Genomic DNA, 18103 nt, shown 5'->3' with positions numbered 1-18103 from the left:
GCGTCCTGTCTGGCGCAGTAGGGATGATGACAGTTTTAATTGTATATAAATTAAGAGTGTGCTAATAGTAAAGCAATTTTGTAAAAGTAACAGGGTATCTGCGATCATTACTTTCTAAGCTACAGGAATTTAAAGGGTCAGATTTGCGGCGCTGCCGCGGATCCCTGAAAAACGCTACATACAAAATGGTACGATTTAATGACGTCGTAGGTGCATAATCATCGTTAGATTTGTATGGGCTGTCAAACAAAATTACTCATACCTTTGTTATTTGTGCGTTTATGTTTATAGTTCATGTATTGAAAAATGCCACATTTAATGTAAGGAAGCTAAAACTGTATGAATTTTCATCTAATCACGATGAAATATTTTTAATAGATTTTAAAATTTTATAATCCTATTTATTTTGCAAATATCTAGAATTATTTACCCGAAAGTATCATAAAAATATATATTCAAACCTAGTCATCATCCCTGTTGGTAGTGCTGTCCTGTGTTCGATTCCCAGAACGGGTCAATGGTTGTAGCTTGGCAACTTCGTTCGTAACACTCCCGATGTTGTGCGCGGGTCGGAGGGCGTGTAGCAATGAATAAAACCACGACTGATGCACGTCACTTCCCCGCACGCACGATTTCACACCCGCGCAGTGTTTTCGTTGTCCGCATATCATGGGAGTTATCAACGAACTTGCCAGACAATAGTTACAACCCCGCAAGGACGTGCCGTCAACAGATTTAGCGTTCCGGAACGATGCCGCGTCGAGACCGTCAGACTCAGAAGTATGTGGTTTGTATGGTGTGAATGTGGTAGAACAAACTTACATACATGTGGTCTACATCTTCCAAACTAAGCTTATTTTTTTTCAAGTAAGCCCTTGACTACAATCTCACCTGATGGTAAGTGATGATGCAGTCTAAGATGGAAGCGGGCTAACATGTTAGGAGGAGGATGAAAATCTACACTCCCTTCGGCTTGTATACGGTACGTCTTTGCCGGTAGGGTGGTAATTAACCACGGCTGAAGCCTCCCACCAGCCAGACCTGGACCAATTAAGAAAACCCAAATTGGCCCAAGGATCGAACCCAGGACCTTCGTCTTGTAAATCCATCGGGCATACTACTGCGCCACGGAGGCCTACAAAATGTCCATCTTAGACTGAGTCGGCACTACCCAAGTGGCACGTCGATTCTCTTTCTACGATCGCTAACGACTCGGAAACGTTTTGCAGACACAACAAATCAGGACTGGTGGTTCGTTCGCAAGCATCTCACGGAAGAAAAGGGCTGGGTGCCCGCGCAGTATCTGATGGACGAAACTAATTATACTCTCTACCTGCAGAAGAAACTTAATGAGAAAATTGACAAGCTGCCCGTTTTTGAAAGTAAGTACTTAGATCAGTCACCCTTTATTTCCGTCATCAAATTTATTTTGTACTTCAAGAAGTTTAACAGCCACACCTGAATCGATCGAATTGGCTAATTTGTATTGACAGCTAATCTACATTACCCTCAATGTCTAATATTCCTAAATTAAATATTATTGTTTTTAGAACCAACTTCAGAGGAGAGGGCGATCGGTCCTATATTTGTAGAAAAATTACGTCCAAAACACACCCCTGACGGTTCGACAGTACAATTCGAATGCCAAGTGGAAGGATATCCTCGGCCGCAAATAACTTGGTTCCGACAAACGGCCATCATAAAACCTTCGCAAGACTTCCAGATGTACTATGACGATGACAATGTTGCCACGTTGATAATCAGAGAGGTGTTCCCTGAAGACGCAGGCACATTTACTTGCGTAGCTAAAAACGCGGCTGGTTTCGCATCCAGTACTGCCGAGTTGACAGTTGACGCACCGCTTTCCGATCATGGCTCAGAAATGGCTCCGTTGTCACGTAAAAGCCTATCCCGTGAATCTTCCCTCGCTGATATCCTCGAAGGAATCCCCCCAACTTTCTCCAAACGCCCGAAGGCACAGTACGTGGATGAAGGTTCGCAAATATTCCTAGAGTGCCGCTTAGTCGCTATCCCCGAACCTGACATTGCGTGGTTCTTCAAAGGAGAAGAAGTAGTTCCGGATGATGAAGTTTCTGTAGCCATTGAATCTGACATGCACATGTACTGCAGTGTCTTGAAAATATCGAACGTTAAAAAGTTCCAAGAGGGAACGTACACAGTATTAGCAGTAAACAGGGAAGGGGAAGCTAGTTTACCTATTGTGCTAAAAATAAAAACGGGTGAAAAAGAAAAGCCTCAAGTCATCGAACCTCTGAAGAGCATGACTATAAGGGAAGGGGAAAGTGTTGTTCTTACTACTCAAGTGGTTGGAAGCCCTGAGCCAAAGGTCACGTGGTATAAAAATAATAAGCCCATTAAAGAGCCAATAAAGAAAACCGATGGCAACATACATTCCATTACGATAATCAAACCAAAGAGAGGGAAAGATGATGGAGTTTATTCTCTCAAAGCTACTAACAGCGAAGGGAACGCTGAGACTAGTGCAGTAATCACAATTGAAGGTAAGGAATTTTGTAGTATTTATTATGGATTTATTTATATTGTAATCGGTATCATACTAATATTACAAAGGTTTGGTAGTTTGTGTCTGTTTGTTTCTCCGCTGCGCTGCAGCTACAATTCGATTTGTAAAAAACTGAAGTCCACGCAAACGAAATCGCAGACGTCTGCTAGTATTCTAATAATTTACAAGTAACTTTGAATGCCATAATATAAAAAGGCATATATGTATTATCAGTTAATTAAATTTATTGTTTTAGAACCGACTGAAGAAGACGCTGAACCTCCACTATTCATAAATAGATTCCATGAGTTAACTGTAAAAGAAAAGGGCGTAATACGATTGAATGCTAAAGTTACCGGAAACCCCGTGCCATCGATTACTTGGTACAGAAATAACAATATACTTACAACTAGTGATACCGTAACTCAGAACTTCGACGGTGAAAACATAGAACTGGTTATAACTAATGTGGATTCCGAAGTCGATTCTGGTGATTACAAATGCGTCGCTTCAAACTCTGCTGGTAAAGCGTCTCATGGAGCAAGAGTCACGATAGACGTTGATAAAGTAACATTCATTAGGTACCTAAAGAAACGATATGAAACGGAGGAAGGCAAGACAGTGGTGCTAGAATGCGAAACATCTCATACAGTTTCTACAAGGTGGTATCACAACGGTAAGGAACTCAGTGGTATGGACCATAGAGAAATTATACAAGAAAGCCGAATACATAAGCTAAGAATTAAAAAGAGTAAATTAACCGATGAAGGAACTATAAAATGTATCGTCAAAGATCAAGAAACTGCAACGACATTAATAGTGAACGAGACTATACCTGAATTCGTTCGTAAGTTGCAAGATTTCGAAGTCAAGGAGCGAGATATCGCCATACTAGAAGTAGAGATCAATTCAGAGACAGCTGACGTCACTTGGGAAAAAGATGGACGAATTATTAAACCCAAGAGAAATAAGTACGAGATAGAGAAACGTGGAAACGTTAGGAAGCTTTTCATAAGAAATACATCGGTTCACGATGAAGGAGAATATGCTTGCAAGTTGCGTGACGACGAATGTACCGCTGAAGTGACCGTCGTAGAGCTGCCTCCAGAGATAATAACGCGGCTTCGCGATCAAAGAGTAAATAGAGGAAACCGAGCCTCTTTCGAGATCGAGCTCACGAAGGGCGACGCACTAGTGCGTTGGTTCAAAGATGGCTCTGAAATTCAGTTCTCGAATAGAATTCAGCTCACGATAGATGGAAAGAAACAAAAATTAAAGATATACGATTGTGAAGAGAGTGACGAAGGAGTTTACGCTTGCGAAGTCGGTAATGATAAGTGTACCGCTCGGCTCACTGTTGAAGAACCTTCCATTGACTTCACACTGAGATTGCCGGAGTTCATCGTGGTGCCTGTCAACACTGATGCTTATTTAACCGTCGAAGTGCCAGAAGAAAGTGACAGGGTCACTTGGTTCCGGCGGAAAACCGCGATCGAAGACTCCGAAAAATTCAACCTCATATCGGATGGAAGGAAACGTGTTTTCGTTATCAGAAAGTGCACAGAAGAAGACCAGTGTGAATATTCATGTCAATTAGAAGATACTAGATGTTCGACGAAACTCAAAGTCGAAGGTGAGTCTTTATCACATTAACGTTTTAGTAAATTACTAAAAAGTTCTGGTATTGATTCTCTGATCAACTGAATGAAGGAATTTTTGAATTAGCTCCGGCTATAAATACTGTTTAATTTCAATAATTTCTTCATTTGTCGCAGTAAGCAATCCCAATAGGCAATTAAATTCTCTATACACAGCTGATTATACTAATAAAATAAATAAATAAACAATTTTTAGCAGATTCAGAATTGGTTTACAAACAATAAGAAAACTAATCTCGAACAAAGGCTATGATTCACCACATTTGTCAGAAAAATTTAATTAATAAATTAAACTGTAACCAAAATAAGACCGTAGAATGGCAGAGAATAACCTTGAGTGAAGTCACGTACTTGTGAACGTTGTGTGTAGGGTTAAAGGCGCCTTTGACTGTTAACAAACACTCCCCTTTTTTACTCAAGTCACTTTCCCCGCCTATCCCAAGTAACCCTTAAAGAATTACACAACAAGAAATGTGGACGGCTCGAACACACTGAAGCCGATCGTACCACGAGCGACTTATATCGCAAGTCGTTCCCGCCAACCGATCAGTATCCCTCTCTAACGCCCCATTCTTTACGGAAACAAGTCGGGCCATTTGAAGTCATATCCGTCTCAGACTACTATTTCTTACATAATATAACCTGCAACCCGCTTGATGTCTTCGATCCACCTATCCTACTAGGTCGACCAATATATATAGCTTAAATAATAATGATAATAATAATAATAATAATTGTTTATTCAAAGGTAAAAAACACCCAGTATAAAATATACAAATATACAGATAAGAGTATAAAAATAAAAATAATAAATGCTAAATTACAATAATTGCATGGCTTAACAAGTATCTCCGTATAAAGCCAATGTACTCGTATGCTCAGTTACTTCCTGTTAGGCTTTTGGTGCACTGAGAGTCAATGCTTAAAGTTGAAAACTTGAAATTTTTGATTGATTGATGGATTGATTGATTGATTGATTGATTTATTTATTGATTGATTGGTTATTTATCCAGAGGCAGGCACCGCCCCCATGTTCGTGGAGTGTGAGAAGGTTTGTCGCGTACGACGCGGCGCTGACGCTACGCTCACGGTGCGGTACACGGGGCGTATGGCGCGCGACACGTGGCGGCGCGCCGGCGAGCCTCTCCCGCGCTCCAAGCGACGCAAGCCGGTCTCGGAGCCCGGCGCGGCCTCCCTCACCTTGCGGAGGACCGAGCCCGCTGACGCCGGCGTATATACGCTGCGGCTGGAGAATGAGTTCGGTGACGCGCAACTTGACATCGAGGTCATCGTTATGGGTACGTTTTTCAACGCCAGTCGGCCCTATTAGGTCTTTATTAACAACTTATTCAAATAAACATTAAATGTACTGCATGATATCCACGAATGGTTGACACTAGATGACATTTGTTACATAGAATGTATAATGTGAAATCGACATATGTCAGAATACGCAATCCGCACAATAGGCTACTTGCCTCTTTTGTAAACAGTGTTTAAATTAATTTATGGAAGTATTAAAAGCTATATTTTATTTGTCCCGTCAATAATAACCAGTAAAAAAATTTAATATAAATGAAAAAATGTCACATTTTCGGTCGAATGATGTCACAGTTTATGATTGGCGTTTGTAAAAATACAATTTTGTTTTATAAAAATATTACAATCACGAGATTATTTTCACAAATAGAAATGTGACGTAGAGTTTCTAGGCATCTAAACTGCCTATATGCAAAAAGTCTTCTTAGTTTTATACAGCAGGCGAGTAGCCTATTGCGTTCCATATTTAAAAATAAGACAACGGCCAATCTAACAGCGTGCGACCTTCTTGGTCGCCACATTTCTTTCTTTGGTGACAATGGATGTGTGTTCCAGACGTGCCGCATCCGCCCGGCAAGCCCTGCGTGTTGGAGGTGTTGGACACGTCGGTGCACGTGTGTTGGTCGGAGCCCGAACACGACGGCTACTCGCCGATCCAGTGCTACATCCTTGAGTACCAGGAGATCGACACCGCTGAGTTAGTAATTTACTTGTAACTAATAACTTAGACTTGGCTGGTTTTTTAGCCAAGTGCGAGTCGGACTCACGAATGAAGGGTTTCCTTATCATTTATAACTTATAAAAACGGCAAAAAATCACGTTCATTCTATGGGAGCCCCCTTAAATAATTCTATTATTCTGTTTTTGAAGTATAACTTATTATGGGATATGTAAACCGATTTATAACGTAACGCGTTACTGCGCCACTCTGTCTAACTTCCCTTTCTCAGCAGCATGTTTAAGTTATCACTTTTGTCGAGCGTCCCGATACGCACACGTTTTTCTCATTTCAACTGTCTATCTATTACGGTTCACGGTACGGAGATACAGCCTCCGCGTGGGTTGGGGGGCTTGTAGCTATGAAAGAAAAACCCACGACTGATGCACCTCACTTCCCCGCACGCACGATTTCACACCCGTGCAGTATTTTCCCCGTCGCCCACATATCATGGGAGTGTCATCAACGAACTTGCCAGACTATAGTAATCGGGATGTGGTTTGAGATCACGAGGTGTTGGGATCTAATCCCAGTGGCGTGTATAAGTTTGTCGATCAGGGTAGTAAAAAAAATCAACCAAACTGGGAAAGTGTTCGTTTAGTAAACATTAAGAAAACAACCCTTAGGGTATGCAGTACTTTAGTGCATGTATGAAGTGCACGCCATTGCGAATCCTGTGTCGGGTCACCAACACTGCGCTTCCCGGTGCGGGGTCACCATTTCAGCACCTTGGGACCCCAACGTCCATCGACTCTTCGAACAAACGTGGCCTGCCCATTGTGTGAGCCCATAATAATTGTACTAAATTGACTCAAATGAAATAATTGTTACCCACACAATTTCTACGCAGGTGGACCGCAATAGAAAACATCAGATCGTTGCAACGACGAGTCGACGACCTGCACACCGGGTCTTCGTACAGATTCAGAGTATTCGCCGTCAACGAAGTAGGCGTCGGTGAATCGTCCGAGATCACAGAGTTCGTCCGCATCGAGACCGTGATCAAAGAAGGCCCGCCCACTGTCGAGAAACCGTTGAGGAATGTCGTCGCGTCCCTCGACGAAAACATTGAAATGTCGTGCATTTTCGGCGGATACCCCATGCCTACTGTCGCGTGGACCAAAAACGGTAAAACACTACCGCGGTCTACGGGAAGTTACCGCGATCGTGTAGCGTCGCTAACCCTTACCGCTGCTACCGAGGTGGAGGGTGAATACCGTTGCAAAGCGAGCAACAAATACGGTCACGTGGAAACAAAGTGCTCGATACGTATACAGCAGAAACCTACAGTGACTATCGTTGATGAGGAAATCGTGAAACGCGAATACGTAAGTGGGGAGGACTGGTCGGTGGCGGTGCGAGTGACCGGCGTTCCTCACCCGGAGGTTCGCTGGAGGAAAGACGGCGTGGACGTTGACGTGCAAAGGGTCGAAGTCTCCGCAGAGGAAGATGTGACCACCGTGACCATAAGAAGTGTTAGGAGGTCTGACACCGGCAAGTACTCCGTGGAGGCGGTCAACGAGGCCGGAGCCGCGTCTGTTGATATTCCACTTGCAGTTTATGGTGAGTTGATTGAAATCGATATTTTACCTGATTATTTTAATTATTTACTGTACATGGAAAATATTATGGACTAGTAAATTCTACTACAAAATTCTACAACAATCAACATTTATTTGATACTACCGGTCGCCCTTAGATTTTTTAATCCAGCCCTTACAGTAGTATTGCTGTAAATATGGAGTAACTTCTACCGTTTTCCCAATATTTACCTTCACTGCTCTGCTCCTATTGATAGTAGCGTGATAAAAGGTATACTATAACCTGTCCAGGAGTATAAAGAATAATTATACCAAGTTTCGTTAAAATCCGTCGAGTAGTTTTTGTTTCTATAACTAACATAAAGACAGACAAAAATTTTACTGATTGCATTTTTGCATCAGTATCGATCACTAATCACCCCTGATAGTTATTTTGGAAATATATTTCATGTACAGAATTGTATTGATTTATTATAAGTATAGAAAATTGCATTTCCCACAAACTGTTTTCTATAAATATCTATACTATAAAATCTAAACTTTTTTTTTTTTTTTTTTTTTTTTAATATTCGTCTTTTTTTTTTTTTATTGAGAAAGAATACAATAAGGAACTTAAGCTAACTTATCCTAATAACTATACAAATCATGCCCACGTGGAATGGTGGCAAGAATACTGGCTGCATTTCCGCGCTGGACAGCCAGGCTGATCCTTTGCGCAAAAAATGAGCCAGCCCTTCTGTCACCAGTCGAGGCAACAAGCCGCGGTGAAATAGTACGGAAAAATTTTTTGGCACTGCGACTCCATGGCCCAAGGGTCTCCACGGCAAAAGGTACAAATATGTAACTCTCTGTTAGAGAGGCATACTTGAGCCACTTACCGGTTTCAGCTTTTTCTGCTGCGGCTCCCGGTCTTGATTCTGTCTCCCTGATATGACACGGTGCTAATGTGTCGACGCATGTAGCGTCCCACATTAGGGCCCGCCCCATTTCCCAGGGAACCAGCGTCAATCCATCAGGTCTCTTGCCATCATCCCGACTGATTCCTAACGGCTCGATTAGCGCAGGAATATTTATGGTGGCAAGAGCCCTTTTTATTATGTCATTAAGAGAGCCATGCCGAAATAGCCTACCGCCACTCCTTTGGCATGAAAGCCCGTGGATTCCAAATTTACTCACCTCTTTCCCACATGGACATTTGTGCTCTAAACACAATGGTGTACCCAATCTGAGTCCTAGAGCCACACGAAAACTTTCGTTGTCTAATAAAGTGCCAAGATTTTTCGATGGCAAGGCATGGAGCCAATACCCAGATTCCTTTTCGGATAATGCTAGAAGCCTGGCTCTATCTACAGCACTTGTAAGATTTTGAACTAAATTTTCATGTGTCAGCTGAACCAATGGAGCATCCCAAAGTTTTTGTGTAGTACGTTCCTTTGGGATGTCAACGTTGGGACATCTGACCTTCCAACTCTCTAGAGCCTCTGTGGCATAGGTTATGCAAACTGAATTGGAATTAAGAATACGAGAACTGAGCTCTTTTATACTATGCACAGAGGAAAGAAAAGCCGGAAGAGCAACACTAGAAATTTTTCGCACGCCGATGCCACCGTATTTGACCGGTAAAGTAGCTTGATTCCAAGACTGATCATCAAAATGCAAATTTAGAATTTTTTCAAGTGTGATTCGTAAGGTGGCATCCATATTTTCGAGTTGACCAGGAAATTTCCAAATTGGGCTAGAACGTAGAACGTACATTAATTTAGGTACAAAAAGGCAATGTTTTAGAATCGAAAAAGCTATGTGAGAATTTAGAGAGCCCAATTTGTCTGTATTAGCCGAAAATGTTTTGAGTTTTTGATCCAAATTGGGTTGAATGGCTTCGTCATAAAGAGGAGCACCAAGTAGGCAAAGTGATTGCTTGTTAACTATTTTAATATTGGGAGCAATTCTATTAAATAATTCAAAAGCCAGTAATTGTCGTTCTTGCGACAGTCTTTCCGTGAAAAATAATTCACATTTCGAGTAATTTAATTCTAAACCAATTTGACTAAATTTTTGCTTAACTTCGTTAAGATCTTTTAAGACATCAATCACGTTGCCTCCAATAGTTCCATCATCAAGATACCATATGTTAAATTTAGATGTTAAATTTGAGATATGGCTATGTATCCCTAAGCTGAAAAGGGCTGGACCTAAAGGATCCCCCTGCTGAACGCCTACACTAGATTTAATACCGTTATTTCCAAAAAACAATTTGGTATCTGAGCTGTAACATTGCCAAACATATGGGTAAATTTCAGGAAGATGCGTTGAAACTTCGTTCAGCAAAGTTGCCCTATCCAAAGAATTGAAAGCATTTTTCACGTCTACTTTCAGCAGTACTTCAACCTCGCCATTCTTTAAGAATGTACGAGCCGAATGTACTGCTGCCTCACAACCACCTTTACTACCAAACCCTACTTGAATTGGTTGAAACTTTTCCTTTAGGGTAGTGACAATGTGTCTACACGCTAATTTTGCCGCCAAACGGCGAAAAGTACAACCAACAGCGATGGGGCGGATCCCACCGTCCTTTTTATTAAAAGCACAAAGCCTTGCACCGTAAAGGAATGGTAAAAAGGATGAATTTACCTCGCCAGATAACATGAGATTACAAAGTCTGGTAATGTCACTCAATAGCGCTCTGCCGGCGTCCCCAGCAGTAACTGCCACAAGATCCTTTAGATGTTGTGGAGTTATGCCGTCCATGCCACCAGCAGAGCCACTAGAAAATGACATTATCGCAGCGTAAGTCTCCTCATCCTTTATCTGCAAAAACGAACGCTTAAGTGGTGGGTCTGGAAGCAAAGTGTTGGTATTTGGTGAAGGATGCTTTTCGTTTAAGGCTTCCAGAGTTACCTCATTGAAAGGAGCTAAAGTATCATTAGAGAACAATATGCGGGCGGCGTTTTTAAGATCCCCATCCATAACCTTGTTTTCCACAATTTTCTTCAAATTGTAATTTTGTGTCCGAAATGAATAATCAGGAATTGAAAAAACGCGATCATCCAAACTATTTTTTTTTAATTTTGCACATAACGACCCGCTTTCTGTTTTATTGACATAGAAATGTTTATAGGAAAAAAGAAAGAGATTTTGCCAAGCCGAAAGTGAATTTGATAATACATTTTGGATGGTCTGTGATAAGGATCTAGCTAATGATATCCTAGCTCCCCGCGGAATGCGTTTTACTAATGGAATATTTTGACTGTACTTACATAATAAGATTTCGAATGGAACCTGATTATCGCTGCTTGTTTGATCGCTTGTAAAATTTGGGCAAGTCAAAGATTGCGTTGGTGGTCCGTGACAGCGTGCGATATGAATATTCAGGCCTCTGCGGCCTTTAAACAGCCTGCCATCGTTACAGTGTGGGCATTCTAGGCAATCAACTTGAGAAGCACTGGGATTCATACTTCACAACACGTATTTAACAAAATGAAAAAATATTAAAACTATGCACAATAAAGTCTTTATGCGAGCGAAGCCCCGGCAGCGGCAGCGGCAGCGAGGAGGCCTGCAGAGCAGGCGGCCCGGCGACCGCACCGCCGCGCAGCGTAGCCCCGCTCTGAAACAAAAACAACTGTTAATATCACATTTCGAGATGAAAATAATACCACGGGGTATTTCGCGATAAAGAATCACTTTGATGCCAATTTTAATCCAAAAAACCGAGCCAAATATCATAAAAATGAAAATTTTGTTAAAAGCAAATTTTTCTCATTGACATCTCAGTGACATTTTTTCATTAAATCTAAACTATAAAATTATCTCATAAGTACCTAAGACATTTTATGTTTTTGCATTCTGTATTTATTTGTCAAGTTTAAGTTTTCGGGGTAAAAACCGTCAGGAGTATGGGTAAATTTGTAAATACCTCTTCCAAATAATCCTGCTTCCATCTTACAAGGCATTGCATCGTCACAACATCAGGTTATAAAAAAAAACAAATTAATAAGAATATAATATATTCACTGTCTTTTTACTTAATTGTTTATTATTATCATTCAGGTCATATTAAAAAAAATGTTATTCTTCTTAATTTAGAATACTTAAGATCGTAGCTCATTAGAGTTACCCGGGACCCGCACCGCCTCGTCGCTAGGCATCCACTTGTAGTCGACAGGTGGACCACGGGTGGACGCCGCATTGTCTACGAATTTCCGAGTAATCTACAAGCATTTGGTCCTATGTGTGCACGTATCACACCTAGCTATCGGGTGGTGCACCTATAGTACGCGCGTTAACAACTGAGTCTTAGGGCCATAAATCATTTCTCTATATCTATCTCGCTTGCACTTATGGGTCTTATGGAGCCGTCTAGTGAAGGGTGTAACAATGAAAGACATATTATCGATAAGTAAAGTTTATTATCGTATCTTGTTCACAAAATTAAAAAAATTAACAATATTTGATTTAATATAATACATATTTCATATTATATAATTATTAACTAAATAAAATTAATCTGAATCTTCGTCTTCTGCCAAATTTATTATAAGCGGCGCGTGATCTCTAATTAGAGCTTTTTGTAAATCTTTGTTTTGAAGTTCTTCGGCATGCCTAACACATTTGGCCCAGTCTTCTCGTGTGACATTTTCTATGGCTCGGTGGAGGTGATTTTCGACATCTGCTATCTTGAAGGTATTATTATTCTTCGCAACTTCTCCCTTTACTTGTGCCCAAATTAATTCTATTGGGTTATATTGACAGTGATATGGAGGGAGCCTTATTACTTCATGACCTCGTTCATTTGCCAGATGGTCTAAAGCGTAGACCTTCTGCGGGTTACTGGCTTTTACTTTTCTTATTAATTCTTCAATAATTTCGTTGCTGGAATATGGAATCTTTTTCTTTGTCAACCATTCTTGAATTTCAGCTTTCCTCGTGTTTCTTGTGGGTATCTTTTCCAACTGTATCGAATGATAGCTTGCGTTATCGACAATTATAACTGAGGGCTCTTCAAGTAGATTCAGGAATTCGGAAAACCATGCCATATATGTTTCGCCATCCATTTCTGTGTGGTAATCAGCATCCTTTGATTTCACCGCTTTAAATATTAGCTTCGCATCTGGAACGAAGCCAGTCCTTGCAGAACCCGCATGGCAAACTATTAATCTTTGGCCTTTTCCCACAGGCTGATTCTTGAAACCTCCTTCATCGTTGCTTCCAAGCCACATCCTCTTTCTTGCATGGTTTTGATTAATCCATGTTTCGTCTAGATAGAAACGTGGTCGCTGATCGTTAGTTCTTCTAAGTAAATCCAATTTCCTTAAAAAGTCCATTCTAGCACAAACAATATCAGTTCTTTCCATTAAATATTTACGTCCTTCGCTATTTTTCTTATACTGGAACCCAACCTCCTTCAGTAGTATTCTCATTGAAGTGTTGCCGCATTTAAAATCGGGTAATTGTTCACGGAATTTTTCTAAAATTTTCGCCACGGATGGATACTCTCCATTCTCATAAAATGAAGCTACAGTTCGCTTCAACACACTTTTATCAAAATCGTCAATATTAGTGACGGTTTGTGGTTTCTTAAAATTTGTTCTTGGTATACAGGTACTGCCTGATTGTGATACTTCCGTCTTGATTCGGTCCACTGTCGCTCTGCTCACACCACAAACAAATGCGGCCATTTCACGTGGTTTGTTGAAATTTAGAGAAGCCACTTTATTCGGATCAATTTTCAATTCATTGAGAAACAGGAATACGTTGTGAATCAGTGTTCGAGCTTGAGGGCTAATATCGCCATGTAATTTCTTCAGATCAACGTTAGAAAATAAAGTATCCATAGTGCGCAACGAGTAACACATGAATGTATTTATTTAATTGCAGTAAACACATTTATAGCAAAAAAAATACGCAATGCAATTACATTAGAAACCGACCAATCAGAATCGTCCAAATCATTATTGACTCATCATTAGCACGTGCGCAGGTAGCCGTTTATCGATAATTAGGGTGCGCAGGTAGGCGCGCTGCACATTCCTATCTTTTTTGACTTTTATGACCGGACGACTCAGATGATAACGCGCATACTATAGCACTCGCAGTCCGCGCGTGGACACCTCGCAAGCGAGGCGATCCGGTGATGGTACGGAGTTGATGTAGTGAGCGTATGCCCATACAAATCCACACGAAGTATACTAACCACTCGAGGCGAGGTGGGTCGGGTTCCAGGTAGCTCTAATGAGCTGCGATTTTTATTTATATGAAATCGGTTGATAATACGATGCTACTCATTCGCAGACGTGCCGTCAGCGCCGCAGGGTCCCCTCGGCTACTTCGGCACCACATCCTCTGGGGTCACATTGACGTGGCAACAACCCGCGTCGGACGGCGGGTGTCCCGTACTGGACTATAGCGTTGAAGCTGGCGCCGAAGGAATATGGCGTCTGGTGACAACTGCGTTGAAGACTGAGACACGTGTGGAGAAACTGGAGACACGAACGAAATACCGCTTCAGAATCTGCGCCAGGAATAGAATAGGTGTCAGTGCACCCTATGAAAGCGATCAAGACTTCACCCTCGAAGATGGACCATGTAAGTATTGATAGCGACAGACAGTTCATTATCAACCCAACAAATATAAGCTGAAACACAAAGAAAGATTGCTGAAACATCTCAATCCACTGGCCTCCGGGATATTAACTGTGGAAAGAGTTAAGCGGTTAAAGCGAGCTGATGTGCTCGACTCTGTGCAGACTTGAAGACAATGGTCTTTCTGTCTGGTTAAGCCAAATTTATTCCAACAAATCTGCTTATAGTCTGTCTACCGATTGCAGATACATAAGACAAAAAAACTTATTATATATAAGATAAAATGTTATCAACCCATATTCGGCTCGCTGCAGAGCTCGAAACTCCTCAGAATGAGAGGGTTTAGGCCAATAGTCCACCACGCTGGCCCAATGCGGATTGGCAGACTTCACACACGCAGAGAATTATGAAAACTCTTGGTATGCAGGTTTCCTCACGATGTTTTCCTTCACCGTTTGAGACACGTGATATTTAATTTTTGGATGAAGGAGGCCTCACTTTGACTTTTGTTTTGTTTGTGCGCAGCGCCGCCGAGCGCGCCGCGTCGTGTCCGCACCGGAGGCGTCACGTCGCGCTCCGTCACGTTACAGTGGGAGCCTCCAGAGTACGACGGCGGCGCGCCACTCACCAGTGAGTAGAGACAGACTATATTTATTATATTTAAATAAAATAATAATAATCATCATCATATCAGCCGATGGACATTCACTGCAGGACAGGCCTTTTGTAGGGACTTCCAAACATCACGATACTGAGCCACCTGCATCCAGCGAATCCCTGCGACTCGCTTGATGTCATCAGACTACCTGGTGGGGGGTCAGCCAACACTGCGCTTTCTGGTGCGGGGTCGCCATTCCAGCAGCGGCCATCGGGTCGGCCAACACTGCGCTTTATGGTGCGGGGTCGCCATTCCAGCACCTTGGGACCCCAACGGCCATCGGCTGTTCGAACTGTGCCCCGCCCATTGCCACTTCAGCTTCGCGACACGTTGAGCTATGTCGGTGACTTTGGTTCTTCTGCGGATCTCCTCAATTCTGATTCGATCACGCAGAGATACTCCGAACATAACTCGTTTCATTGCCCGCTGTGTGACTCTGAGCCTTCTTATAAGGCCCATAGTTAGTGACCAAGGAACCAATGGTCATCAGTGTTGACCTATGGTTCCGATATTTAAAGTTTTCGTTTGAACGACGCATGACGTCATCTTTTTTCGAGTGTGCAGCCGACTCCATCGAGTTGTCACGTCAAAAAATTGTATTTCGCAGGCTACATAGTGGAGTGCCGCGAGGCGGAGGCGAGCGAGGCGTGGCGCAAGGTGGTGACGGCGCCGGCGGGCTCGCTGCAGCACCGCGTGGAGAACATCCGCGCGCGCCGCCCGCTGGAGTTCCGCGTGTCGGCCGAGAACGGCGTCGGCGTCGGCCCGCCGGCGCTCTGCGCGCCCGTGCGCCTCGTCGCACACGCCAGTGAGCAACATTATTTTTTTTTTATTATTAATTTAGGACTGTTTCGGGGTCACCACTTTATGGCAGCGTGCGTGTGGTGTGAGTGAATTAAACTTCCATAATAATTAACAAAATGTATATTTAATAATTAATAAGGCATATAATAAACAATGAAATGCTCAGAAAAGATAACAAAAACAAGAAAACTAATGTCGATAATCAAACTATAATCAAAATAAGGCCCTGTAATGGCAGAGAATGACCTTGAGTGGAGTCACGCACTTGTGAACGATGTGGGTAGGGTTAAGGATCCTGTTACAGATATAAAAAAATAAAGTACTACCCGACTACGTAAAAAATTGTCTAAATAGGACGTAACAGGAAAATATTTATAATAATTATTTGTTTATTGAACTTTAATTTTCTTTTTATTTTATAAATTATTGTATGCCAGAAATGACCGAATACATTTGAGTTTACGTATTTTCAATAATGAATTAATTATCTTAGCTTATTTTTTTTCGAGGTTAGAATCTGAGGTTTAATACGACCCGTATTGTTGTACAGTTTACAATTATTCAATCACATACATGAAAATGATACGATGGATGTGTAACGTCACACATTGTAACCGACAAAGTAACGAGCACATTCGCAGTAGGCTCAGTGTGACATCGGAGATAAGCTGCAGGAAGTCCGTCTTAGATGGTACGGTCACGTTGCACGACGTTCGCAGAGCTACGTGGGTAACAGATGTCTGAACATTCGCTAAAGCCCGAAGCCGCCCAAAAAAGCGCAGGCTTGACATCGTACACGCGGACTTGAGAGCCAACAAACTCAAGAACTCGAATGCCTAAGGTCGGGCAAAAAGGGCGAGATTATCTTGGAAAGCGGACTGCATATGGTGGGACCACGCTAAGAAAAAGAAGAATAAGAGAATCTGAGGTTTAAATTTCGTCGTATAACATTTTTATAAACTTTTATATGACGTAATTTTCGCCCGGGCCATTATTTTTTTTTTTTTTTTTATTTATTTAGAATGTCATTCCGTAAAAACGGTTTAGTTATTTAGGCGCTACGGTGGAAGTTATACGCTTACATAACTACACATAGACTGCCAAAATCATCAACTTTCCTTTTGGCTTCTCCGTATTCGAAAAGCAAAGAATATTGAACACTTCCAATAACATTGTGCTACATTGTCGCGTGTGGTGTCGCAGCTGTGCCGTCTCCGCCGACGGGTCCGCTGGAGCTGCGCGCGCTGGGCGGCGCGGTGGCGGCGGTGGCGTGGGGCGTGCCCGAGTGGGACGGCGGCAGCCCACTGCTGGGCTACACGGTGGCCGTGCGCGACGTGCGCAAGACCATGTGGATGCAGGTACGCGAGTGACTGGTGACCTCAGACCAATTATAGAAGGACCTGTATCGTAACGAGCTTAGATTTTGCATATATCTTATGCTTAACTAGAAGTTTTTGCCCGTTTTTTACACAATCCAATTGCACAAAAAGTAATTTTTACGGAGCTCTTTAACCGACTAACACGTCGGTTAAAGAGCTCCGTAAACTATTTAACGTCGATTCCATAGAGACAATTTTTATAATCGCATTAGATCGTTGATCATATACTTTGACAGAAATGTAACGTCTAGCGAGGCAGGTCCTATACAATAGTTGGTCTGAGTTGGTGACGTATCGCGCGGGCCCGCTGTGCTGGGCAAGAGCGCAGGGCTATCTTGTCATCGAATAAAAAAAAGATCTTCAAACCTTTTTAACAACGGCTGTGTTTCAGGTGGGAGAAGTGGACGCGTCCACGCTTCGGTTCCAGATCCGCGACCTGACGGAGGAGCGCGCGTACGCGGTGCGGATCTACGCAGTCAACGAGATCGGCGCCAGCGAGCCGCTGGAGTCGCACGAGCCCTTCGAAGCCGTGCCCGGCGAAGGTGAGGCCTTTATTAACGGCTCACTACATTGCCAGGATTGCCATTGTCATCCTTAAAGGAGAGGGGGATAAGATAAGGGGGGGAGCTAAGACCATCCGCTGATCTAATGCGGAGTGGCATACTTAGTGATGATGTTAAATTCACTAATGGTACGAGATCAGGCATACTCGTAAGAAATATATACCTTTATCTATTATATAATTGGGATAAGTAATAAATGATGGAAAATATTCACATTGACACATGCAACTCACACACGAGTGGAATTCAGTTTTTCACAAATCCCGCGAAAACTATGAATCTTTTCGGGATAAAAAGTAGTCTGTGTTATTTCAGGCTTTATTTTATATCTATTTCAAATTTGAGTTAATTCGGTTCAG

General features: G+C 42.3%; 2 protein-coding genes across 2 annotated transcripts in view; one reads left to right on the top strand and one right to left on the bottom strand.

Moving 5' to 3' along the window:
* The window catches only part of LOC112049126 (titin), a 57794-nt gene that overhangs the window by 38324 nt on the left and 1367 nt on the right, over positions 1-18103 (top strand). Inside the window, exons 17-27 of the mRNA XM_052890834.1 lie at positions 1230-1382; positions 1551-2522; positions 2781-4157; positions 5196-5480; positions 6058-6199; positions 7071-7783; positions 14053-14346; positions 14869-14973; positions 15609-15806; positions 17006-17160; positions 17573-17723. Coding sequence (XP_052746794.1) covers positions 1230-1382; positions 1551-2522; positions 2781-4157; positions 5196-5480; positions 6058-6199; positions 7071-7783; positions 14053-14346; positions 14869-14973; positions 15609-15806; positions 17006-17160; positions 17573-17723 — 4545 coding nt within the window. The remainder of the gene's footprint in view (positions 1-1229; positions 1383-1550; positions 2523-2780; positions 4158-5195; positions 5481-6057; positions 6200-7070; positions 7784-14052; positions 14347-14868; positions 14974-15608; positions 15807-17005; positions 17161-17572; positions 17724-18103) is intronic.
* On the bottom strand, positions 8342-11491 carry LOC128199731 (uncharacterized). Its single transcript, XM_052890722.1, has 2 exons — positions 11019-11491; positions 8342-9496 (listed from the first exon to the last, which is right to left on the bottom strand). Exon 2 carries the CDS (start codon positions 9460-9462, stop codon positions 8389-8391), a length of 1074 nt encoding a protein of 357 aa, XP_052746682.1. The 5' UTR covers positions 9463-9496; positions 11019-11491; the 3' UTR covers positions 8342-8388.

Source organism: Bicyclus anynana, chromosome Z (assembly GCF_947172395.1).
Source record: "Bicyclus anynana chromosome Z, ilBicAnyn1.1, whole genome shotgun sequence".
NCBI lineage: Eukaryota > Metazoa > Arthropoda > Insecta > Lepidoptera > Nymphalidae > Bicyclus > Bicyclus anynana.
The sequence above is the reverse complement of the archived record's forward strand: the minus strand, read 5'-3'. Positions and strand labels throughout refer to the sequence as shown.

Bases quoted from the DNA above. Each gene is read 5' to 3' on its own strand.
- LOC128199731 (XM_052890722.1), bottom strand. From the start codon at position 9,462: ATGGATGCCACCTTACGAATCACACTTGAAAAAATTCTAAATTTGCAT.